Source organism: Vicia villosa, linkage group LG1, assembly GCF_029867415.1.
Source record: "Vicia villosa cultivar HV-30 ecotype Madison, WI linkage group LG1, Vvil1.0, whole genome shotgun sequence".
Classification (NCBI taxonomy): Eukaryota; Viridiplantae; Streptophyta; class Magnoliopsida; order Fabales; family Fabaceae; genus Vicia; species Vicia villosa.
This window is the reverse complement of record NC_081180.1, coordinates 55,896,617-55,923,033: the sequence shown is the minus strand read 5'-3', so window position 1 is coordinate 55,923,033 and position 26,417 is coordinate 55,896,617. Positions and strand designations below refer to the sequence as shown.

Genomic DNA, 26,417 nt, shown 5'->3' with positions numbered 1-26,417 from the left:
GGAAAAGCAATTCTGTATGGAATCAAGCTCATGGAAATTGAAGCAAGCTGAGTGCTATGAAGCTTCAAGATCAGAAGCAAGAAGGAAGAATGTTATGATATTCTGATGATAGAATATGCTCTAACACATTCTTATTCCTTATATGTTCTGATGCATGTTTTTGTTCTAAATATGCTCTGAAACATTATTGTTTATGCTCTGATACATATTATGTGTTCTGATACATATATTATGTTCGGATTCATTCATGCTCTGACTTTTGTCGTTTAGTTTGTTCTGTAACATTTCAGGATGTAGAGTTGCTCTGATGATGCTCTGGTACATTCAACAATGTTTTGATACAATCTAGCATGCAATGATTCAAGAAGAAATTCAAGCTCTGAAGCTGTCCTATGGAAACAAGAATAAGAAGCTATGAATGTTCTGAAGATCTAAGCATATGTGATCGTCTCAACTGAAATGGAAAATACTCAGGGAAGTCCTTTATTTATAAATTTCTTCCAGTATTTATTTCAGGGGGAGATTGTTAATCTCAGGGGGAGACATATTCACACACTATGTTTATATGCTTATGCTATAGCTGTGTAATTGTCTTTAGCCGTCTGATATTCTGATTGCAAATTCATATCATTTATATATGTTTTTGTCATCATCAAAAAGGGGGAGATTGTTAGAACAAGATTTGTTCTGATCAATATTCTTAGTTTTGATGATAACAATGTATATGAATTTTGTATGAGATAATGTGGTACTCTAATACTATGCAATTTCCATTCAGGAATTATATAAAGAGTATGCACAAAATCAGCGCAAGAAGCACTGACTCAGAAGGTTCAGCATGCAACATGAGAACATGGTCTGGAAAGACATCAGAAGGTGGTCAAGCAAAATCAGAACATGGTCTATGGAAGCATCAGAAGGACTTGAGATCAGAAGCAGAAGCACTGAAGTTCTCATGGTATCACGCTAAGAAGCACTTCAAGGTCAGAAGACAAGAAGATGCTCTGCACCAAGCTGTTTGACTCTGATGATAATCAAACGTTGTTTACACAAAACATCAGATCAGAAGCAAGTACTAGCTGGCAGGCTACGCTGACTGACAAAAGGAACGTTGAAAGCTATTAAAGGCAACGTCAGTAGACACAGCGAAAGCAAGGCTCGAGGTAGTTGACAAAAGAGTGAAACATTAAATGCAATGCTGTACGGATCACACAAAGCATTAAATGCTCCCAACGGTCATCTTCTCAAACGCCTATATATTGAAGTTCTGATGAGAAGCAATGTTACGAATTCTAAATACAACACTTGCGCAAAATATACAGAAACGCTGTTAAATTTAAAAAGCTCTCAAACTTCATCTTCAACCTCACTACATTGTTGTTGTAATATATTAGTGAGATTAAGCTTAAACTTAAGAGAAAATCACAGTTGTGATAATAGCTTTATTAGAAGCATTGTAACTCTTAGAATTTGTTTACATTAAGTTGTAAGAACTAGAGTGATCAGGTTGTTGATCAGTATACTCTAGAAAGTCTTAGAGGGTATCTAAGTAGTTTGTTCCTAGAGTGATCAGGTTGTGATCAGTATACTCTAGAAGACTTAGAAGTTGTCTAAGTGGAAAACCATTGTAATCTTGTGTGATTAGTGGATTAAATCCTCATGTGAGGTAAATCACTCCAAGGGGGTGGACTGGAGTAGTTTAGTTAACAACGAACCAGGATAAAAATCATTGTGCAAATTGTTTTTATCTTACAAGTTTTAAAGCTACACTTATTCAACCCTCCCCTTTCTAAGTGTTTTTCTATCCTTCAATGGAGACACAAGGTGGAAAGACAGTCGATTTTCTCCGTTACAATAGGTTTACATCAAAGTTCAATCCTAAGCCCTTACCTTTTTACCTTAATTTTGGATGTACTCACGGAACACATTCTAGAGCTTGCACCAAAATGCATCATTTTGCAAATGATATAATCTTACTTGGAGAATCAAATGAGGATTTAAATGAGAGGTTGAAGACTTAAAGCGAGCTTTAGAAACTCATGATTTTCACCGAAGTAGAAGTAAGATGAAGTATATGGGATATAAGTTCAACAAACGAAGAAGTGTTTCTAACCTAGAGGTGAAAGATGAAGACCATATCATCCCTCAAGTCACCCGGTTTAAATATCTTGGATTTGTAACACATATTAATGGAGAAATAAAATGGGATGTAAACCATCGAATTCAAGTTGAGTGCCTAAAATATAGGAGGGTTTCAAGGTTTTATGTGACGCAAAGGTACCGCTAAAGCTGAAGGGAAATTTCTATTGGATTGCGATTAAGGGTGGGAATAGGCCATGCTAGCTAACAGGGACCTACGGCCTAGCCTACACAGGCCCAGGTCAGGCTAGACTTTTTTATAAGCCTATTTAGCTATAAAAAGGGCTAGGCCACAAGCTACATAAAAAGCCTTTTAAGCCTATCAGACCGACCTATTCAAATAAACATGGTTTCTTGAAGAAATTATGAAAATAAGTTGAAAACCTTTATTAACAATGTTATAAGTTGTTTCAATATGTTCTCTCAAACAAATAGTACCACAAAACTTATGCTAATAGATAAAATCGAATCAGTCAATGAAAACAAACATTTATGCTCGTTGATATTTTAATTTGTTAGTCTACTTAACATTAGTTGAATTGCTTATTGACAAATATTCAAATGAAGTAGACTTTAAAGTAGGTTAGTAGGCCAATCAGACCTTTGAAAAGGCTAGACCCGGGCCTAAAGATAAGCCTTTTATAGACTATATGTCAGACTTAGACTTTGCATTTTTTAGTAGGTTAGGCTATGGCTTGGCCAAACCTAACTCGACCTAGCTTATTCTCACTCTTAAGTGTGGTAAGACCTGCGATGTTATATGAGACAAAATGTAGAGGAAGAGGAAGACCTAGAAAGACTTTAAGAAAATTTATTAAAAAAGATCTTGAGATTGACAATTTAGAATTAAGCATAGTCCTAACTTTAACATTAAGACGAAAATTGATCTATGTAACCAAAAGATATAGAACAATTACATATATCATAGTTATCCAACCGAAAGAGTAGCGAGAGACTAGTCCTGGTGGAATTAGTTGAAATCCCTAGTTAGAAGGTGTTTGTTACAATTATGATTTATGTATGCTAAGTTCAACATAGCTTAAGATGCACCTGGTAAGGGTTCTAACTATTTTGAGCATTTCATCAATTGCATGTTTCATTGGTCAATTCAATTCTCTCTCAATTTAGTTTGTTAACACCAAATTCTCCAAAGTTAATTTGTTAGCACATATGCTATTACTTAATTTATTCGCTATACGTTTACCTATTGTTTACTTTTTTTTTTATCATCAAACCATATGTCAGCATCTAAAAAAAATTAAAAGTCAAAATTAAACGCATTTAAAATTGTATTTTAGAAATATTTATGCACTAAGTACTACAACACACAAAAAAACAACACTAGTGAGTAGTGACCACTTTTATAACTCCCTTATATGAAATTTAAATTTGATTCTTTAAGATGACAATATCAAGTTGTTGTTTTTCTTTTAAATATATAGTACTATACTATTCGTAAAGTTACACCATCAAACAAAAACAAAAAACAATATAAAATCAACATTGGATTGAAACAAGAAGTTTAATTAGAGGGTCTCTATCTTGGATACTCGTTATTCAATCGCCACCGTCCAACTTTGCAACCATGCAATGGCATGTGTAAAGGCAGTTTTTTTGTTTTGTTTCACATGCATGGATGTGATGTGAATTCAATTTTAGATTAACACCACAACCACCAACAATCATGTGCATTGTGCAATACTAAAAATAATAATATTGAAACAACATATACAATTTCCTATTTTCCTCTCTCTCGGATTGTTATTTTTTGCAATTTTATTTATCTATTTATTCAAAGTTGTCATGGTCACATATGGGAAAAATTAGAAATCGATGATTTTAAAGGGCTCTGACTGTCTATTAAATTACTATTGAAGCAACATTTTCAATTAGTCAAATCTTGTAATAGAGTCAATCTTCCGTTCGGATTTATTCCGTTCCCATTTCAAACTATTTAGTCAAGGTGGATTCTTATCTACCCAACTCAAAAAGTTAGGTAAAGTTACCTCTAGTGTAAAATGCATTGAAAACAACAAATAATTATAGTATTTAATAAATAATTAAATGTCTTAAATTTAGATGGTATCAAATGATTGGTTGAATGTACTCTACCCAACTTTTAGTGATAGGTAGAGAAGTTGTCCCCTTTAGTCAATTATATCAATTAATGTTTTTTTTACAATAAACTTAATTGCTACTACTCGCCTTTTATATATATATATATATATATATATATATATATATATATATATATATATATATATATATATATATATATATATATATATATATATATATATATATATTTAAACGACAACATCGCTAAACATTAAGGTGGTGGATGACAATTCGGTCGAAACTAAGAAAATTTCTCACCCCATCCTATAGCATTTAGTTGTCCTCGTGCTTTCGTAGATGGATCTCCGGAAGTACTCTTTTTTTTTTTGTTTACGTTTACTTTGTTCCGTAGGTACACCTACAGAATAATTCCGTGAATCCATCCACGGAAGCAGACAAGAACATAAGCATTTTGAACCATAAAAGACCCATGCATTGATTCATTGATTAATCGGCATTACAACGAAATTTCTAACAGAAAATTAAAAAACTAAGAGATCTAAGAAATTACATCGGTTAAAACAATGTCATCTAATCCATGCATCATTTGAATGCAATCCATGTTGAATTTCACTTTAACCCACCAACGTTTCGTTTTTTCGGTCTCAAACGAGGTTGTTGTTCTAAGCCTCTGGATCATTTTGATTTCTTCTCCGGATTTGTACTCCCCCTCTAAAAAAGACATGATAGTCCTCTTGAGTTGGTCGAAGGAATGAATATTCAAAAACTTCACTGGCACAGGGAGTTTGACGAGAGAGAAAATGACATGCCCATCCCTTATGCGGTATTCCGGTTCAGGATCGGGACGCTTCATTGATGTTCGGTGACATCCATCCGGCCTAATGCGAGACATTTTTGTGTTTATGTTTAGGGTTTGTGTTTGTGTGTAATGCAAACCTAGAAACCCCAAATTTATAGAAGCCTTTGGAGACTATGGACCACACAAACACTGTCACAAAAAGTTCCGTAGATATATCCACATAAGGGTTTTAAAATTCCCCTTTTTGTAGATGCATCTACGGTAAACACCCATAATTTTTCAAATTAGCACCTTTCGTAAATGCATCTACGGAAGTTTCCCTGTTAGTTTTTTCAACAGAAGCAATGCAGTAACTAGCAATAGTGAGAAAAAAGAAAAATGCATAAACACATAAACACATAAAGTAAGACTTGACAAAAAATGATTATATTGCAATTTTATAGAGTGTGCATATTACATTTTGAATCTACACAAATACATCAAAAGAATCAAATTTTACGCTATATTACGCTTCCAATATACGCTAGTATATTACGCTTCCGATATATACTAGTATATTTCGCTTCCGTAGATGCATCTACGGAAGAAATCAAATTTTTTTAAAATATGAGGTGCTTCCGGAGATTCATCTACAGAAACTGGGGGCAAAAATGAAAATTTATGTGGTGTGTAAGAGATCCATGAGGTTAGTTGAGAAATTTTCGAAACTAAAACAATTTTTTAATATATTTGTATAAGTATCATTGTTGTCTTCGCTATGTATATTAATAATGACTACAATAGTAACAAATTATTATACCAGAACATTTGGACTATTTATAAAAATTTGCTATTTCTAATGTTGCGAAATAAAAGTGTCGCTAAATAATGTAAAAAGTTATAAGGTTATGAGTGCTCCGAGTCCTTTTTTTTAAGGATACAAAATAAAAAAAGATATTTTTTCTAAAAGTTAATTATTTTAATTTTAATAGATTGAATATACGTATTTTTAAAAAATTTATCACTTTAAGCACTTAAAGAGTGCCCCCAAGACACTCGTTAGCATTTTTCAAAATTATATTAATCATGAGATGTTTGACTGCTTTACTTGATGCAGTTTTAAGGATTGTATGTCCCACATTAAAACCTTCAATTTTCAATTATATAAATGAAAAACTCTAGTCAAATTCACATATGTATGTTTTCGCCATATGCACCTATACACAAGAGATTTTTGTTGAAATATGCCTTAAAATTTTAAATGACGAAGAGAAAGAAAACATAGTTCGAGATTGCAAAAACCAAAAAGTTGTAAAAGTAGCCAAAAGGTAGTCAGATGGCACCGCAACCGCGTGTAGGTGGTCCGACGAAGGTGGCCAGTGGCGGCGAGAAATGACTATCGAAAATTGGAGACAGCGGGAAATCGAGTTGGGTTTTCAGTTATTTTGTCTGATTTTTCGATTCATGTGTTTTTAGACTACTTTGTTTCGGTCCATGGGTCTTTTCGTAAATGAGTTGGGTTTGTTATGGATATGTTAGATTTAAGTAGTTATAAATATGTATCTCTTGCATGTTTGTTATCACAACCTTCAGAGCTGAAAATAGAGAGGAGATTTAGGAATCCTAGTGATAATATTAGAAAGACAGTGGTGAATTTCTAAGAATGTTCTTGGAATTTGAGAAACCCTCATAGATATCGAAGGGGAATTGAAAAATACTTCTAAACGCATTACACCTGAGTGATATATATATATATATATATATATATATATATATATATATATATATATATATATATATATATATATATATATATATAAGGAGTTAGAGAGATTAAAAAACACTTAGGTAGAAAATAGCGTTTGTTTTAGAGAACTTGGATGACTATTTTCTTGTTACTCATATGCAACCTTTTGTAACAACTCCTAGAAGTATAGTGAATCAGAGAGCTGCTATGCCCTAGAGTAGATCATTTAATCGAACTTGATAAACAAGTTATTATGTTTATTGTTATCTTCTTCTGTCAAGTTAAACTGATGTCTTATTGCATGGACAATTATTTTTTGCAGAAGACCATTATTTTGATTGTCACTGTTATTTGTCCACACATTTAAAATTTCTTGGTATGATTGAACTCTGAATAATTTTTCTAAAGTGATTTTAATTATTCTATTAATTTCACTGCAAGTGGTGCCCACAGTGGGAAATGGATTTTTTTTTTACAAGAGAGCAGCACATGTTCTGAATGGTAGATCGAGAGGTTATCTTAGAGATAACAATTTCAGGTTGACATAATATAACAAGATTTTCAATGATCTTTAGAATATTGAAGTGAAAATTAAAAATGAGGACAAAACTCTACTCTTGTTGAACTTATTACTCAGATTCTTCGAGCACTTTAACGATTTCTTTCTTTATGGTAAGGAAGGTACCAATAATTTGGATAAAGTCCAAAAAATTGTGAAGGCTTGAATATATAAAGAGGAGGAAGTGGGCGTAGATGGATGTCCAAATTAAAAAGGTTTGACAAGTTAAGGTAAAATGCTCCACTTGTCAAAAAACCAATCACTTCATGGGAGATTGTCCTAGGAAAGGGGTGCTGATGATTCTATTCATATTGTAGTTGCCTAAAATGGTAAGTCGAGACTAAAGAAGGTTGGCTCATAGACTCATGTTACTCTTATCACACGTGTTCTAGAAAATATTACTCTAAGATTTTGAATTTGGAGCAAGGTGGATTAGCTATTCTTGGTGATAATTTCTTGCAAGGTTCATGGTATTTTTACAGTCAAACTTAAAATGTTTGATGATCGTAAGTTTTTTCTTTACAACATGAGGTCTGTTTGAAAGCTCAGGCGAAATTTGTTATCTATAAGCATGTTTGATGATGTAGACTATTGCCTAGAGTTGAACATAAGGTGTTAAAGATTTCAAAAGTAGTAGAGAAGGAATGATTACTACAGATACTAATAGTAAAGAAGGAATGATTACAAAAGCCTATTATTATTATTATTATTATTATCATTTGACTCGTTATAAGGTAAGAATAAAGATTGTACCATCTCAAAAGGATGCTTAAGCTGACCTTAGATGTTATCTTTTGGATGTGGCTGAAGGGTTACAAACTCTAAAACAAGGACCTTCGGGACGGTATTCAACAACAGGTAGAGTCAAAGATGGTTGCAAAACCATACTTGTGGGCTAGTTAAACTACTAAAGAGTGAAACTATGGTAGAAAGCAATTGGTTGCAAGTGGCTAGATAAAGGTTTAAGCGTAGCTTGAACTTGATCAATGTTGTTGAATAATGATTGAACATAGTAAAGAGTAGCAAGTGGTTGATGGTTAAATTGGCATCACCACAGTTTCAACTCAAGATGGAGATTGTTGAAGTAAGCCTTAAACCTTATGTGATGAAGAGAAAGAAAACATATTTCGAGATTGCAAAAACCAAAATGCCATAAAAGCAACCAAAAAGTCGTCAAATGGCATCGAAGTTGCAGCTAGGCAGTCCAATAGAGGTGATTGGTGCCAGCAAGAAACAACCGTTAGAAACTGGAAATCGGTGTAAGTGAGGCAGTAGTTTGGGTCGGTCCGTAGCAGTTTGGGTTTTTGGTCATCATGTCTGATTTTCCCGGTTCGTTTGGTTTTTGGGATTCTCCGTTTCAGTCCATGAATTTGTTCGTTAATGGGTTCGATTTTAGGCTTGTTATGGATCCGATGGGTTTCAATAGTTATAAATATGTATATATTGAATACTTTTTATCACAACCTTTGGTACTTTAGATTTGAAGACACAAAGAAAGGTTTGAGAATCCTAGTTGTAATCTTAGAAAGACAAGGGTAAATTCTTAAGAGTGTGTTCTTGGAATTTGAGAAACCATTGTAGATATCTAAATGGGATTAGGAATCGCTTCTAAGTACCCTTTTTTTTTGTCATTGTTCTTTATCCCCATACTTAAATTTCTTGGTGTGATTGAACTCTGAATAATTCTTCTAAATGATTTTAATTACTTTATCAATTTTACAATATATTATTTGTCTAAGTGTCAATCTTTCATGATGTGAGTCGATTAAGAAATTCACAAGCATCTCTTTCTTCACATATACTTCCATGTGCCAAAAAAATCAAAAAGACACCCTTAACAAAGTCATACTGGTATTTGAAACATGGATGCTCCCTATAATAAACAATGTGTTCTCTAAAGGTATCCAAGCACTCCTTACGACAGACAGGGAAAACCTCATCAATAGAAAATAAGAGAATCATAAGGCAATATTTGAGGTCAAAATTTGGAATCATATCACTGAGACCATCAAAAACTCTATTAAAATCAAAGTTCATACCAGTCTTTCAATATATGATCTTGTAACACCTAAAATTGGGTCATAAAAGCTACAAAAGCATTCAATGCAACCTCTAGTGTCGAGTACAAACTCATTTCCCCAAATCTAATAGGTAAAGAATCCATCATCCACTGAAGGTCCTCAAAGAAAGGATATCCACTAACCACAATTTCTCTAATTGCCCTTCATAACTCTTTATCAAACCAAATATTTGCCTCTTCCATGTGAATTAGTTGATACGTAGTTAGGCAAAAAAAATTAACAATACCCAAGGAAGATTGAAGTAGAAAAGTTTACTTTATAGATCCATTAATTGTCAAAGAATATGCCATAATTCAACAATCCTAGCAGTTCTGTTCATGGACAACCCCTCAACTAAAACTCTATCTCAACCAGTAGCCACTTCAAGAAATTTTATATTTAACACCTACCTCCCAATGTCTGAAGGGAACAACTTCCACGAAGTTTACTGCCGACATACAAAGGGTAAAAGATATCAATCTTACGACTAATTCAATAAAAGCTCAATCATAGACCTTTAGCCACCACCTTTAAATCCACGATAGTCCCATTATCAAGATATCTGATATAAAGAAGAAGCTTGCAATTGTCTGTGAATAACAATGTGTTTGATAGATTTTGTTCCACGAGAGAATAACAAGGATACAGATTGCAACGATAAGTTTGAGCTTCTGATATGATGGGAGAAGGGATGACCCTCAAGTAAGTATGAGATTAAGATGAGTGAATGAGGTTTGAATTTGAATTGTACTCAAGAAATGAAGCGCCACACTCTTATATAGTAAAACAATTATAACAATTTGCTGATATATAATGGTGAAATGTGGAGATCCGTCCGATGAACTTAGATTGAAATCATCCGCGATCTAGACTAGGATAATAATACGAGAGACACAGTGGATCAACGTGCTCTCTGAATCATAGCTATTGGGCCTTCTGACTAGCTCAAAACATATTGATTTCTAAAAAAAAGTCTAATTCATTTTAATTTTTGATGGAAAATTAACTATAATATTTGAATTTTACTTTTTATTTGATATTATTTTAATTTTTATTACTTTTAGTTTAATATCTTTTATTGTATATTTATATAATAAATATGAATCAATACATGGTAAAAATATTTTAATAAAATACATCTCTCTTTTTATTTTTATATATTTCAAAGATTATAATAATTTTTATCTAATGATAAATATTAAAAAGTGAAAATAAAAAGTTGTGTTAAAAAAAAGCAAATTATAAGCTTTTAAAATAGTAATTTAAAATTTCCAAAATAAAACTTCTACATTCAATTTTTATCTTGATCACAACACAAGTAACATTTTTCTTTTTCAATAGTAGTCAGTCAAGATTTAGAAAGAACCATATCTGGTATTTGAAAAACAAGCAGTATCTATGACTATAGATTTATCATTAATTACATGAGAATTTAGTTTCAATAAAAAGCGTAAAAAGTCAAAAGAAAGTTGCAGAAGAGAAGAGCATAGGTGAGGTGGAATCCTACGTGTCAAATTAGATTATACAAACACCCACCGCATTTCCAGACGTAACCGTCAACTCATTTCATCACCCAACCCAACAACTTCACACTCACTAACAAACAACACACAACAAAATTACAATTTCAAAATAAAAGAAACCCATAAACAGACAAACGCACCAACAATTTTTCAACTCTCACTCACTCTTTCTTTCCTTCTTTCTCACATCACATCTCATCTCTCAAAATATATTTCAAGTCAAAAAACCCCCCTCTCTCTCTTTCTCTCTCCTCTGCTTTTTCTTCCTCCTCTCCTCACTTTCCTCGTTTTCTTTTTCTTTTCATTACACTATCTTTTTTCACTTCTTTTTAAATTTGTTTTCTTCCTCTTACTATGCTCTTCTTCCCTCCCTCCTCCCTCCCCTTTCTAACTTTGGGGCTGGGTTCTACTGAACCGGAAAATTGTTTCTAAATACTTCAAATGTGATGGGAAGTGGAGTCTCGAGCCTGTGTTCTTGCTTAGAACCGGTTCACCGGACCAAACGAACCCAACAAAAAGACGATTTATTCACTGCAACTGAACCCTTGGATGAAACCCTAGGTCATTCTTTCTGTTACGTTAGATCTTCAGCTCGTTTTCTCTCTCCTTCTCACTCCGATCGCTTTCTCTCACCTTCTACTTCTCTTCGTTTCTCACCTACCCATGAATCTCTTCCTAAAACCCGACCCGATTTTCCCGAAACTTCTTTTAAGGCCATTTCTGGTGCTTCTGTTAGTGCCAATAGTTCGGTTCCGAAAGCGGTTATTCAGTTGGAGGAAGAATCCTCCGCTGCGGTTGATTCTGGTGGCGGTGTTGGTAAGGGTATAGTTGTCAATGGCTTTGAGAGTACGTCGTCGTTTTGTGCTCTTCCGCTTCAGCCTGTTCCGAGAGGTGGTGAGCTTTTCGAGGGGAGTGGTTTTTTTCTCTCCGGTCCGATTGAGAGCGGCGCGCACTCTGGACCGATTAACGCAGGTTCTGCGGCTGATTCGGGTGTTTCCGGTGGAAGGGATGTTCCTTTCTCGGCGCCGTTAGGGGGGATGTATGGGAGGAAGAGAGGTGTATCGGGGTTTAGGAAGGCGTTTCAACGGAAGGTGTCGGAGAAGAAGCGGCCGTGGGTGGTGCCGGTGTTGAACTTTGTTGGGAGGAAGGAGGTTTCGGGGAGTGAAGGGAAGGGGAAGCCTGTTGAGGCAAAGAGTGAGAGCAATGTGCAGTGGGCTCTAGGGAAAGCGGGAGAGGATCGGGTTCATGTGGTGGTTTCGGAGGAGCAAGGGTGGTTGTTCGTTGGGATTTATGATGGTTTCAATGGTCCTGATGCGCCGGAGTTTTTGATGGGTCATATGTACCGTGCTGTTCACAATGAGCTTCAGGGTTTGTTTTGGGAAGTTGAAGAACCGATAGAGAATCATAGTTCTGTTGAGGTGAAAAACAAACCGGAGGGAGAAAATTCAAGTGCTGGTTTGGTACAAAGGACTGAAACTGCTCCTGTGGCAGGGACGGAGAGTAAACGGCGTAGGCTGTGGGAATTTCTGGCTGAAGACCCTGAAGATGGACTTGATCTTTCTGGGTCTGATAGGTTTGCATTTTCTGTTGACGATGCACTTAGTGTTAGTAATAATACCAATGCAGGTTCTGCCAGTAGTAGACGGTGGCTGTTGCTGTCCAAACTCAAGAATGGTTTGTCTTCTAAGCAAAAAGAGGGTAATGGTAGGAAGTTGTTGCCGTGGAATTTAGGGAATGAGGAAGAGAAGGGAGAAAAGACTGAGGTGGAAAACAAGCCTTCTGCGTCTGGCATTGATGGTGGGAGAAGACGGAAGTTGGGTCCAGTTGATCATGATTTGGTTTTGAATGCAATGTCCCGGGCGCTACAAGTGACAGAGCTTGCATATTTGGATATGACCGATAAGCTTCTGGATACAAATCCTGAACTTGCTCTGATGGGTTCTTGTCTGTTGGTTGCTTTGATGAGGGATGAGGATGTGTATGTGATGAATGTTGGGGATAGTCGTGCAATTGTTGCACATTATGAGCCCAAGGAGGTTCAGGATACTTCCAATGTGGAATCTGCAAGCAAGGGAGGAGATGTTGGTGTTGGTTCGAGCACCGAGAGCATAGTTGAGGAGTCCTTTGCTATAGATGGTACTCAAACTGAAGGTGCAATCAATTTGGGGAATCAGGATCCTGCTCAAGAAATGAGGTTGGCAGCATTGCAGCTGTCTACTGACCACAGCACCAGCATTGAAGAAGTAAGCTCAATTTTGAATCAGTAGGCCTTTTGGTGAATTGAAATACTTTCTTTCTCCACTCTTGTCAAGTTTGGTTTTTATCTTCATGCCTAATTTTCCTCATTATACCTTTGCAGTCTGGTTTAACTTGAGTAAGTGTGTCTATGTCATTGTATGTGTGTCCATAATTGAGTTTGTGTATGTGTCTCATTTCATACTTTTCATAAAGTGTGTTGTATTCCCAGGAGGGATGCTATTGTTTCTTTCATTTAATCTGGCAATCTGCTTTATACCGATCTGCATATGAAGTGTAGGATTTAGTAACATGCAATGTTGAGATTGAGTAATTTATGGTGATATATTCAAGAGGTTAGATAGTTAGCATCATTGTTTTTATTATAAAATGAATCCCGGAGGTTATACTTTTAGCCGTAGTTGTGGTGATTATAGTTTTGTTTCCCTATTTCTCTAGTCATGTTGTGATCTGCTTATTTCAGGTGTCTAAAAAACTGAGCTTTTTGTTTTGCAGGAAATCATTAGAATTAAGAATGAGCATCCTGATGATCCCCATTGCATAGTCAATGATAGAGTTAAAGGCCGTCTTAAGGTCACCAGAGCATTTGGGGCTGGATCTTTGAAACTGGTATATTTGAAGAAAATAAATTATTTATTGTTACTATTCCTTTTCTCTTAATAACTTTCAACACAGTGTGCTTCTGCACCATGCTTTCCCTCCTTCAGAGAGAACAATATACAAAGTGCCTATAGTTCATGCGTTGTAGAATAATTAATAGTTAACGTTTTTCTTCATTTATTGGTAATAAAAGTTTATTATTCATCTTACTTGGTACCATTGTCACCTTTTATTTTTAAATAAAATGTGCACCTGCGTCTAGGTTGTCAATAGTGGTGGATAGCACCACAATCACGGTGGAGCGATGCAGAGCGGCTTGTGGCTATCTCAGGTATTGCGCGTCGCAATATAATTGTGCAGCCGGAATGTCGGATGTTGCACAGCAGAAATGCTGAGCAAATCGCATATGGTGCACAATGGAAACGTTGAATTAGAGGAGAGGGACGATGGGAAAAGAAAGGACTGTCACGATTTCTGACCAAATTTGAGTTCTCCGGCCATGAAGAGGTACCCACAAAATCTGCATTTTCCGGCCAGGTTGCGTGTTCCAGCTTGAGGCTTCTCGGGCTCAGAATGGAAGCCCAACCCCCATTGCTTCTTCCGACTTGTGCGATTTTTGCAGCTGCACAAGTAGCTGCTCGTTGTGTGCAGTGCTGCAAATGTCTTCTTTCAGACCAATGCTACAAAACACTCCTGTTAAGGGAGAAGAATAAGTTTGAGCCCTTAAAGTCCAATCTACAGAAAAATACATTCCGAGCGGCATCATCAAAAAAGTTGGGCCTTTGAGTACCTTGGGCTTTTAGAAAAAGGAATAGTAGTAAAATAAAGAGATAATAAAATGATAAAGTATCATTATCATATAAAATTAATATTAGACCAATAATTGAATAGAAAAATAATGATATTAAAATAAATGAATACTAAAATAATTACCTATATATATTTATTATTTGAATAGATGCCATCCTGCAATGTGCTGTACCTATATCCTTGTTTTGGGGTAGGCCGCTATCCAGGATTGACAACTGCGCGTAGGTCTGTATATTTCAATATGTGGGTATTTAAGCAGATGTGTTAAGCGGAAAGCACATAGATACACTGATGTTATTTAAAATTTTATGTTCATAGACGGACCTGTAAATCGTATTGTTCATGATCATTGTATGTTTTCTACTATTGAGTTTGGTGTGTAGGACATTCATGCTAACAAGTATAATTATTGTGACAAATAATTTAATTTAGTCAGTGTAAAACTCTTTTGCATTCTCAGTCAAATGAAAGTAAAATTGAAAAACCTGTCATTTGACTTCACAATGATTCCAAATTATTCTCTAGATGTTGTAATAACTAATGGTGAATTAAATCGATGTAAGCTACATGTATTCCTCCCTTTTAGACTTCAGTCTTGCAACAAACTTCTGATTATAAATTGAGACGAGTGCTGATGTTAATTGCTGGAAAAGCAAGTTGCATTAGTGCTCAAACAGTCATAATATACTCCCTAATAGTTTGTCACTAAACTCTCTTTGCAAACAAATTAGATGCCTGATTGCTTGTCTTGTCTCTTGTTTAGGACTGCATAAATTTCTTACATATTTTAATTTAACACAAATGTATACTTACATGATGGTATTTTTTGCTTCCTGTAGCCAAAGTTGAATGCTGCAGTACTGGAAATGTTTCGTAATGATTATATTGGCACTGCTCCATACATATCATGCATCCCTTCACTACGGCACCATAGATTATGCCCAAAGGATCAGTTCTTGATCCTCTCATCTGATGGTTTGTATCAATATCTAAACAATGACGAAGTTGTTTCTCAAGTTGAGAGCTTTATGGAAAAGTTTCCAGAAGGAGACCCTGCCCAGCATTTAATAGAAGAGCTGCTCCTCCGTGCAGCCAAGAAGGCTGGTAAGTGGATCTTCTCACCTTTTGTGTCTTTCATGTTTTGCAGTCTTATTATGCATAAACACAATTTGGGGAATGACAAAGTTCAGGGAATATTAATTAGGCTTTATTTATAGAAAAGCTAAAAGAATTTGCCTTGTTCTGTATGGTTGTGAAAAAATTTGGATTATTAAACTCTGGTTGGTTGTTATGTAATAACACACGGTGAAGATTGACTGATGGTGTACAGAGTACCCATGTTGAAAATCTAAAGGAATTGGGACCTTTTTCATCCTACATTTGGTGCTGCTGGGGGCTTTGTGATATTTTTCAGACACTTCCTTTCTATACACAATCTCTTGCCACTCTCGGCTGGGCTTTTCTATATTAGAATGTATCTCAGAGCCTCTGAGAAATGTGTTGTTTTTAACAGTAGATATTTAGCAAGTCTATATTTTCCATTCCCTTGAGCTTCCTGTCCAGCGCTTTTATTATTTGTAGCACATTTGATTAGTAGCTACTTTATCAGTTTCATTCTATAAAAGACAGTTCTTATACATTAGTATATTTTACTCTTTCATAAAATTCCTATCACTTCATGGATTTCTAGTTTATTTCTTCTATCTGGGTTTTATATTGTCAATTTCAAAAAGGTATATTTTAGTGTAAAAAAAACCAACCTTGTCATTTTCTTTTTTGTATGTGCTTTCTTTGATTCTAGTGCTTGGCTAATGGGACAGTTTTAGATTCAGGATGGTTTCTGTGTATGTCTGCATGAATTTGTTTGGATCTTGTAATTGGAGAAAAAAACATATTTTATAGGGATTTTCACTTTTCATTCTTCCTAAGGATGGGGATGGATGGGGCAGAAAATCATTCAAGCAATATGTTATATCATTTTTTAAAAAATGTTGATTTGATTTCATTTATAGATAAATGTTCATTTCTGTGTTTAGACAACCCAATTAGACAATTCAGAATTCTGATAGAGGACTCAATTGTTGCAGGAATGGATTTTCATGAGTTGCTGGATATTCCGCAAGGAGATCGGAGGAAGTATCACGATGACGTTACTGTTATGGTGATATCACTTGAAGGAAGAATATGGAAATCGTCAGGGAAATATCTGTGAGGCCTTCAAATTTCTGTTGGCTCTATACATGTGATGCCATTTTTTCACCTAAGATTCCCCTGAAGCTGATCCATTTTTCATGGATATGGGTTTTTGGTCTTGCAACAAAATAAAGTTATCACTGAGGAATCTCAGATTTTAATTGCAAGAGGCGACAGTTGCAACTCAAATGCAATTTGTTATGGAAGAATGGACATCGCAGACAAGCTTTTGGAAATTTTCTTTAGGAGTGGGAAAAAAAGAAAGTGCAGCCTTTGAAACTGTTTCCTTTTCCATTCGCCATTTCTGCACCCCTCCCTCTTTTTTTGCAGTTATAGAGATGAAAAATGATAGAAATTTTGCACAGCGAAGGTCCTTTCTATTTATTTTTATTTTTTCTTTCTTTCTTTGGCAGAGCCAAGTAAAATGTTGGTGTAAATTGGTGGGGATACAAGTGTACTGATTGAACTCGAGCAGTCCTATAGGCAGAAATGACAATCTGTAGCCGGTGGTGGATTTTCACCATAACTAATTAACATGATTCCAAGTTAGAGGAACGGAAATCAAATCAAACTATGAATTGCACAATGAAATGAAGTAAAAAATAAACAAATTGCACAATGAATTAGATTGTTTTACACCAAAAATAATGGAACCACACATTGTTAGCTTTCATGTGTTTTAATTGTAAAAAAAGAAGTATTTGTTTTGACTAACTTTAAGGCATTTTTGACCCGGTTCATGTACTTCTAGCATTTCAGTTAGTAGTAGGCAGGTACCTTTTTTGTCACGGGAATCGGGACCTTTCTAGTAAGTTACGTTGACTATAACTTTATTTAAATACAATATGAGCTTCAAATTTATCGTTGTCATAAGTTAGACCCCTAAAGAATAAGAACTGAAATAATATCACAGAATGTTCATTTCACCCTTAAAGGTTCTCTCACACCATATTTAAAAGTTTATTTTGTCTCCGTGTTCGGAGATGCATATCTGACTACATATTTTTTTAATTATTTCTAGTCCAAATTGAAGAGGCGCTTTTGTTATGTAAAAAATTACTCGGGAGATGTATCTCCGTATAGAAAAAAGTATATTTGAAGTGTATCTTTGTACACACCATTTATTTAAAGACGTGTTGGTGGTTTGGAGATGCATCTCTGGACGTATTCTTTCATTAACCCGCGCCATAATCATTTTCTCTTCCTCATTTTGTATTTTCTCTAAAAAACACACTTGACATCTCTCTCTCACAGAAGCTTTGAAGCATTACATTAAAACATCAAAGGAGCTATTTCTCCTCATTAAACAATTTTATTTTGGTAAGTTTTTCAATTTTTTTATGTTTTGATTTTTAGTTAGTTTTTTCAGGATGCATTAGTTATTTTATGTGCATTATGTAGTAGTATAAACTAAATTGATAGTCTATTAGAACATGCAATGAGGATTTTTGGGTCTGTTAGGCAGAAAATGGGTATGCCATGGATGCTGAAAAACGCAGGTCACCGCTAGGTACAGTCGTTTGACGTTATCTTTTTAAAATCTGGATGACTGACATGCGGGTCATCTCTTATACATTCTTATCTGCCGGAGCGAACGATGCACTGGTTTGACAATATGCAGACCATTTTGAGATCTCCCTATGAGGCCGTTCTTCGTGGCATCCGCCGTAGAGATAACAGGCGATAATGGATGATTTTGAGAGTCACTTGGTACCATAGGAGTATCGTCGAGAGCCAGTTGATAGACACTGGGCTTGTGCTTATGGCTACATGATATGGTTCTATAGGGTGTCACACCCTATCATGACGCCATACGCTCCTGGAGAACTACCTAGGCCAACTAACTTGGAGGTACCTGAGGTTCGGGATGAGCAGGCAGAGAGCGTGACGGTGGTACGTCGGCGTGTTGCGGAGGGTGGTTCTCCCTAGTTGACCATTGTGCAGACCATGGTTTCTGAGTTACGAAATGTTGTGCGGTACAGGCGACAGAGGAGGCAGACGGTTGGATATCCCCAATAACTTACATTGAGATGTTTTATGTTTTTTTTGGGTATTTTCAGATGTATTTTAGACACTTGTTATGTATGAATTATCTTGACTTTTTTAATTAATGTATGAATGTCTATCCTACTTTAACTTAAAATTTACTTTGATTTTACGTTAATATAAGTTAGTATATGCATTTTGGCCTAAAAAAAATTGAATGTTTAGACAATGGTGTTGCTCTGATGTGAATCAGCGAGAGTTTCGAAGATGTATCTCCGAATTAATCTCCTTTTGTATTTACCACGCTTTAAAAATCTTTCAGGGGACATTTCAGAGATGCATCTCCAGTTGCACCCAAATACCATACGGAGATGCATCTCCGAATCATATTTTGCTCGAAATATGGTGAAACTCAGAGTAACACATTTGAGTTGTGATATGGGTGCCTCTGAAGATGCATATTCGGATGCAGGAAGGTCATTGTTGAATTTTCAAGGGTGTTAGAGACACAACTAAGGATGAAATAAACATTTCCCAAAAATAATTATGGTTATAAACATTACAAACAAAAAAATTGAGTCAATATTAAAATTATGGGCTTTTAATTGAAGTTGGTAAATATAATTTGAGTTAGGGGTTACTCTTTCCGCTTCAAAGGGTGTTCTCCCACCATGGTAAAAAGTTAAAAATGTTTCTAGAATTCTTAGAAAATCCACTAGAGTTTTAAAACCCGTACTTCTTCTATATGAAATAATTTTTTTGATATTGTCAAGATCAAAGATTTTCTAGATACCACATGTACCATCAAAGACCTAGGAAGTCTTAAATATTTGGGTTATTATCACTTTTGCCCTCTGTCATATAAGCCACTTTTGATTTATCCCTCTGTAAATTTTTTGTTGTTGTAAAAGTAACCTTTCCATTAGAAGATTCTCTTTATTTTAACTTTGGGGTGAAACTCCACACGCCGTGAGTGTATGTGGCATGCTTAGTGGCCTTTTTTATGTTTTTCATTTTGAAATGGTACCACCTTTTGTAATGCTTATAATAATGTCTTGTAATATCACCACCTTTTGTAATGATTATAACAATACCTGTTTAAGACTTGATATGAAATTGTTTTCATTAAACCATAAGTTAACATTACATTGTTAGCATTCAACCATAACTTAACATTATATTATTATCATTTAACCATAAGTAAACATTACATTGTTATTAATAGAACAAAACATGATAAATGGGATGTACCCTACATCAGAACATATTTTAACCGGAACATTACATTGAAATGTAATCACCCTAAAACTATATTTTAATTAACTCATTTTACACACAACAACAAAAAATGTCCATGATACAAGAAGGACAACCATCATCTAGAAACTCTTCCTCCTTTCAATCTCCAGCAACATCTTCAATTTGTCCACCTTCTTTGAGCTTGAATATTTAACCAATTCTTCGGCAAACTCCTTCCTAAACTCTTGACCATATTCTTTAAGATAACCAATCGATTTCACACCTCTGAACATCTCATTATTTTGACTGTTCAATAAAAATTCTTCAACTTCATCGTTCTAGATGAAGAACTCGCAGGAATCATCACTCTGCTTTAAGACATTAGGGTTGAATGAGATTTGAGAAATAAAATATCAATAATTTTGAAGCTATAAGAAATACCTTTCCAACATTTTTGCACCTCTAGAACTTCCTGTTAGGATTTTCACGTGTCTTCAAAACTCACATCTTCATTGAAAGATTGCAACCACACCTTGGTATTTCTCTTCCATTGAAGTTTTCAGCTGATGAATTTCTGCTTCCGCCAATTACAAACCATAATTTCGCAATTTGGAGAAGAAACACAGTACAGTGGAAGCTTGCTTTGTCGAATAAACATATGAACAATACCACATGTTTTTGTAATATATTAAGTGTAATTATATGATGTGGCACTGGAATGAATATTTGGCATTTAAAAAAATACGCTCAGGGCATGTGGTATTTTACCCGAAGGTTAAAATAAAGAGAACCTTCTAATGGCAAGGTTACTTTTACAAAAAAAAAAATTACTGGAGGGTAAACCAAAAGTGACCTATATGACTGGGGGCAAAAGTGGTGATAACCCTAAATATTTCATTGACTTTGAAATTTCAAGATCATCTTAAGGCATTTCCTTATGCCAAAGGAAATACACTTTAGACCTTGTTCAAGACTACAAACATTTAGCGTCTAAACCAGCCTTCAATCCTATGGTACCTGGCCAAAGTTTCTAGTCCCCCGTTGATGTTTTTCTTCACGATCCCTCAATTTTTCGAATTCTAATTCGTAAGCTACTTTGCTTAACTCATTGACAGTCTGATATAGTTTAATCTCACAATCATAGGTTTCAATGACTCTATTTGAGGGGCTTGCAAAGAAATTAGAAGATTAACTGTTGTATTTTGCTTCTATTTAGGATCATCTCTAATCAGTTGGAAAGCTTCTATTTAGGATCATCACTAATCAGTTGAAAAAATAAGAAGCAACAAGTTGTATCAAGATCCTCATTCGAGGCTGAGTACTGGGCAGTAGCCAACTCTCGTGAAACACAATGTCTGCTTTCTTTACGGTCAAATCTATGAATCACTCATCAACAAACCATATAAATTTTCCGTGACAATAGAAGTGCAATTTACATAGCCAATAATACATTGTTTCATGAACGCACTAAACACATAGAGATAAAGTATTAACTGCCACCTAATTTGTGATAAGATTCATCAACAAATCATCCACCTAATGTCCATCAACACAAAGGACCAAGTTGCACACAAAGGACTAAGACCATCTCCAATGGTAGTTTCTTCTATTGAGTTCTCCACCTGTACCATTAATTTAATAATTAAATATTTAAAAAATTTGTCATGTCATAATAGAGTTGCATTGCAATACAACAACTAAAAGATTGTAGTACCCAATCAAATCAAGTTATGAGGTAAAGTTGTGGGACCCATATCAGATTTTTATTAAAGTTAAAATTAAATAAATTCTTTTAATATGATGTGGCTTAGTCGGTCCCATAAAGAACTCAAATGTAAGTTGCACCATTGGAGATGCTCTAAGTTGCACACATTTTCTACGTTTGTTGTTTGATTTTAGTTAGTTAGAGTTATTTTAGATGATTAGTTACCTACTTACTATGTAATTCTGTTTGACCACTCCTATAAAGTGACAGACCTATTGTACCAACTGAGAAGTGATAATAATATTCTTTCAGTTATAAATAAATATATATATATATATATATATATATATATATATATATATATATATATATATATATATATATATATATATATATATATATATATATATATTCTTCATTCAATTTTACTTCAATATGTTGAGAATAATAGTCAATGTGGCTATATGTTAACAGAGTACAATACAAAACTAGCTGCATAAAGTGTAAAAGTGCATCACACACACTTCATATAAATCTATTCATTGGAAAAAATCTTTTTAACTAAATAAGAACTTGCAACAAGAAAATATATTTTAGAGACATATTAAATAACCAAATTGAAAATTTCAACTTTTGTAATGTAGCAACTTAAATTGTAGTATACAACATTGAGATGTAGTGAAATTGTATAATGATGCAAAATAAGCACAACAGTTTGTTACTATGACATCATTAAACACCTAACTATTTTCATGTTGATATCTTACAAGCATCCAGACCTCTACCAAAACTAGAAAGATACAATCTACCAAAAAACACTTGAAAAATTTGAGACAAAATGAAGAGAGAAACAAAGAAATACTAAATCTTAGGGTGTGTTACATTCTAATAAACGAGGGAAATAGTATATATCATCATCTTCTATGGCTTCTCCCCACATCTTATCATTTTGAATGATGGATAGACTTCCAAATATCTTTTAAAGGTATTAACCATAACAAAGAAAAAGTCAAAGAGATTGAACTTTTTCACCATCTTATGTTGCAATAGATGTCGACGGAGAGTTGGATTGCACCCAAGAGACTAAATCATCCTTTGTTGCAACAAATGAACCAACTTTACCCTCGCTCTGCCTAAATGGAGCATCCATCTTTCTCAAATGAAAGGCAAATGAAATATTGAGCCCTTGTGCAAACTTATGAGCACCGGTACCGGTTTGGGCTAGGAATAGGTCTGGTAATGCCTCCTCCCGCTTAACAATTTTGCTGAGTGTAGTCATCCACTCTTCAAGTGCGGTTAGAGCTGCTCCAACGGACAATGTTCGGACGTCTAAACACCATTCATGTTGTGATTTGTGGTGCAAACTTGGGTAGAATCCATATAAAGTTCCTAGGTAGAGCAATTCGTGGGCTCTCTCTATGAGATCTTTGTTTCTACATATGTCAATCAAGCAGTTACAAAAGGGTCTTCTCACCTCAACCACAGCATTGCTCATGATACCCTTAAACTCTGCCTTGACAGCCTCAAAACTAGTTTGGTCATCTACAATCAATTGAATAAAGGCAACCAATTTCGGGTTAGCTCGCTGCAAACAAGCAAGGACTTTTTCCTCATCCTTGCTAACCTGAGAAAGAGACACAATAGATAGCAAGCTACCACATAGCCTATCATCCGGCTTAACTCCTCTCTCAACATAAATGTCAAAAACTCTAACCAAAGCATCAATATCCATGGCCTTTCCCAAGCACTGAATCAAACAAGTGCACCCCATCACATTGAGTTCAATACCAAACTTACACATCTCTTCAAACAATTTCATTGACTTAACTGCATCTCCTTCACTCCCATATATGTGTAACATTGCCGTGTAACTCCAACTATCAGGCTTGCATTGCTGAGACTGTTTCATATCCCGGAACAAAGTTTCAGCTTCTTCCACTAATCCAACATCCGCACACATATTCAACAATGTATTATACAAGATAAAATCCATAGGCCAACCGTTTTCCTTCATTCGTTTCCACAATTCCAGAGCATCTTTAGACCACCTAGCCTTTCCATATATCTTAATTACCGCGGTTAGAGTCTTCTCATTTGGGGCTATCCCCGAGTCAATCATTTCTTCAAACAAGCTCCTCGCAAATCCCGGCTTCCCAGCCTTTCCCATTGCTTCTAACAACGTATTGTACACAACTAAATTAGGCTGCACGCCAAGAGATTTCATCTCCTGCAAAACATACCTAATACCATCATAATCCCCAGCCTCCCCAAACATCTTCCCCAACACAGAAAACGTAATCGGATCAGGCTTCCACCCAGTTGCTCTCCCTCTCTCAAACAAACTAATAACCTCTTCAACCTTACCTAACCTAGCATAAACATCTAAAATAGCCGAGAAAGTTACCTCATCCGGCATCAACCCCGTCTTGTACATCCTCTCAAACCAATGCTCAGCTTTGTCAAAAAGGTTACACTTCTTAGCACAAGTTATAATAGTTGAATAAGTAATGTTATCCAGTTCAACCCCATTATCAATCATCTGGTGTGCAAGTTCCTCTATAACCCCAAACTGTCTCCCAAACCTCAAAGACTTCATTGTAACATTATAGAATATAGTTTCCATGGGAAGCAAATTCTGATTCTTAATCCAATTCAGAAACATATGAGTCTTCTGCCACGGCTTCAAACTATTGAGCACCAAGAGAGCATTTTCTCGGGTCAGTGAACTCGGAATTTCTTCCAAACAAGCCATGAATTCGGCTTCAGAAGAGTCATCACAGTTGTTCAATTTCTGAGCAAAACGTTGAAACTCTTTCAACTGTGGATTATAGAATGTAGAGGACCGTTTGTGTCTCTGGTGAGACAACACAGGACGCTTGGTCTTAGTGGGGTTGACCCATGTGGGTTTTGGCTTTGATAAGACCTTGGGTTGGTTTTCTGGGAGAGTGGATAGCGTTGTGTTTGCAAGAGGAGCGAGCTGGTCGGATAAAGATGAGTTTTTTTTGTCGTTGTTTGGTGGGGTGGTTTCGGAAATTGGAACTTCGGGGGTGGATTTGGAGGAAGTGGTGATGAATTTTCTGTGGGATTTAGAGGTGGGAGTGGAGATGGAGAATCGTGTTCGGGTTGTTTTGGTGTCGACGAAGGAGATGTGGATGACAGAAGAAAGGGAAGTAGCCATTAGAGGAGTGTGGAAGTGGAACCAAAGAGTTGTGGATATTTGTTTTGTGACCTTATCTCATTTTTCAAAATGAAAGTGGTGGAAAGAGGAAGAGGATGTTTTAGGGATTTGGTGTTTTGTGAAGAGAGAAGAGAATTGTGATGGTTTAAAAAAGTAAAATTGTTTTGTAAAATTTTATTCAAATTTTTAGTACTAAATAAGATTCATAATTCAATTAAAATCAATATAACAACTTAGTTCAACATCATTATTGTAAAAGCTTCGTCAATCAAATTAAATCTAACAAAGAAAACAAATAACATTCACCCTCATAGTGTTACGTATCAGAGCAATGACGCCAACTTGAACTAACTAAAGATAATTATTGTTCACTCCTGATCACCTGCAAGTTACCAACATCGAGATAACATTCAAACAGAAGGGGTGAGATATCGTAACAATATAAAAAAACGTATGATAACAAGTATGTGAAGAATAAAGTCATAAACATTTCATCACTTCACAAAATCATCATCATCAAGTAATATACAGAAAATCAGCAACAAACAATTCATCATCACATCATTGATTATAAAATGTAATGAGACCAACTTCAATACAAATTTATGTGGTACCAACAAGGCACGAGCCATCATCATAATGCTGATAAATAGAGGAAGCAACAAGGCATAAGCCTTCAACAATTCGCCACTCCAGGCCATCAACAGAGCATAAGCCCTCAACGGTGCAATGTATGCGACACAACGTGCACAATAACAACTATGCAACCACAAGGCATAAGCCTTTAACAAACACCGATATAGGCCATCACTTCATCGTCATCGTGAAACCACATCATACAATCATACGCAACAGTTAGAAAACAAGATTAGAACACCCTTCTCAAGCAATCAACCATTCTAATACATAAACATAGAAAATTCAAATAATTGGATTTCATTAAAACTTGACTCAAAGACCATCCAAACGGCTCCAGTAAATTCTGGAAAATTCATTAAAATTCATGATAAATCACTATTTTCCAAGACCCAGTTCAATTTTTCAAAAATAAATTTGCTATGGCAAACTACTGTCTCGGCCATTTTTTCCATCGAAACTCCATCTTAGAGAGTCTGATTTTATGAAAGAATCATATATTCATGTTCCTCTATACATATAACATCTATTGGGATCATAAAAATGCAATTCTACGACGTCACTTCAGACACTAAATTTACGGTCAAAACATGAATTTTCACGAAACACAACAACAAGACCATCCATTAGACCAAAACTAGAGGTAGCATTGAGGTGCTTTGGCAACCACCTCGTTTGGGTTGGATCAAAGTGAATGTGGATGGTATACCTAAGAGTTTACTTCTGAGAGTGCTTGCGGTGTTATATTTAGAAATGATCAAAATGATTATATCGGCAGTTTTCCATTCTGCTAAGAGTCTCACATCGGACAATATATGATCTGAACATGTGCTTATCAATGGGGGCAACTCTCACCCTGCTAGCCAATTTTATAAAATTGAGTTAGACCAAATTACATTTCTTAATATGGTATCAAGAGTTGTCCAACT

General features: G+C 35.3%; 2 protein-coding genes across 2 annotated transcripts; one reads left to right on the top strand and one right to left on the bottom strand.

Annotated features, from left to right (window-relative positions):
• Positions 1–11,000: 11,000 nt before the first annotated feature.
• LOC131638485 (protein phosphatase 2C 29) lies at positions 11,001–17,293 on the top strand. The gene is made up of 4 exons (XM_058909049.1): positions 11,001–13,128; positions 13,637–13,750; positions 15,391–15,655; positions 16,639–17,293. Exons 1-4 carry the CDS (start codon positions 11,332–11,334, stop codon positions 16,761–16,763), a joined length of 2,301 nt encoding a protein of 766 aa, XP_058765032.1. The 5' UTR covers positions 11,001–11,331; the 3' UTR covers positions 16,764–17,293.
• A 4,990-nt stretch (positions 17,294–22,283) lies between these two features.
• Positions 22,284–24,977, bottom strand: LOC131638478 (pentatricopeptide repeat-containing protein At5g46580, chloroplastic). Its single transcript, XM_058909038.1, has one exon. The coding sequence runs from the start codon at positions 24,850–24,852 to the stop codon at positions 22,711–22,713; it is 2,142 nt and encodes a 713-aa protein (XP_058765021.1). The 5' UTR covers positions 24,853–24,977; the 3' UTR covers positions 22,284–22,710.
• Positions 24,978–26,417: the final 1,440 nt, after the last annotated feature.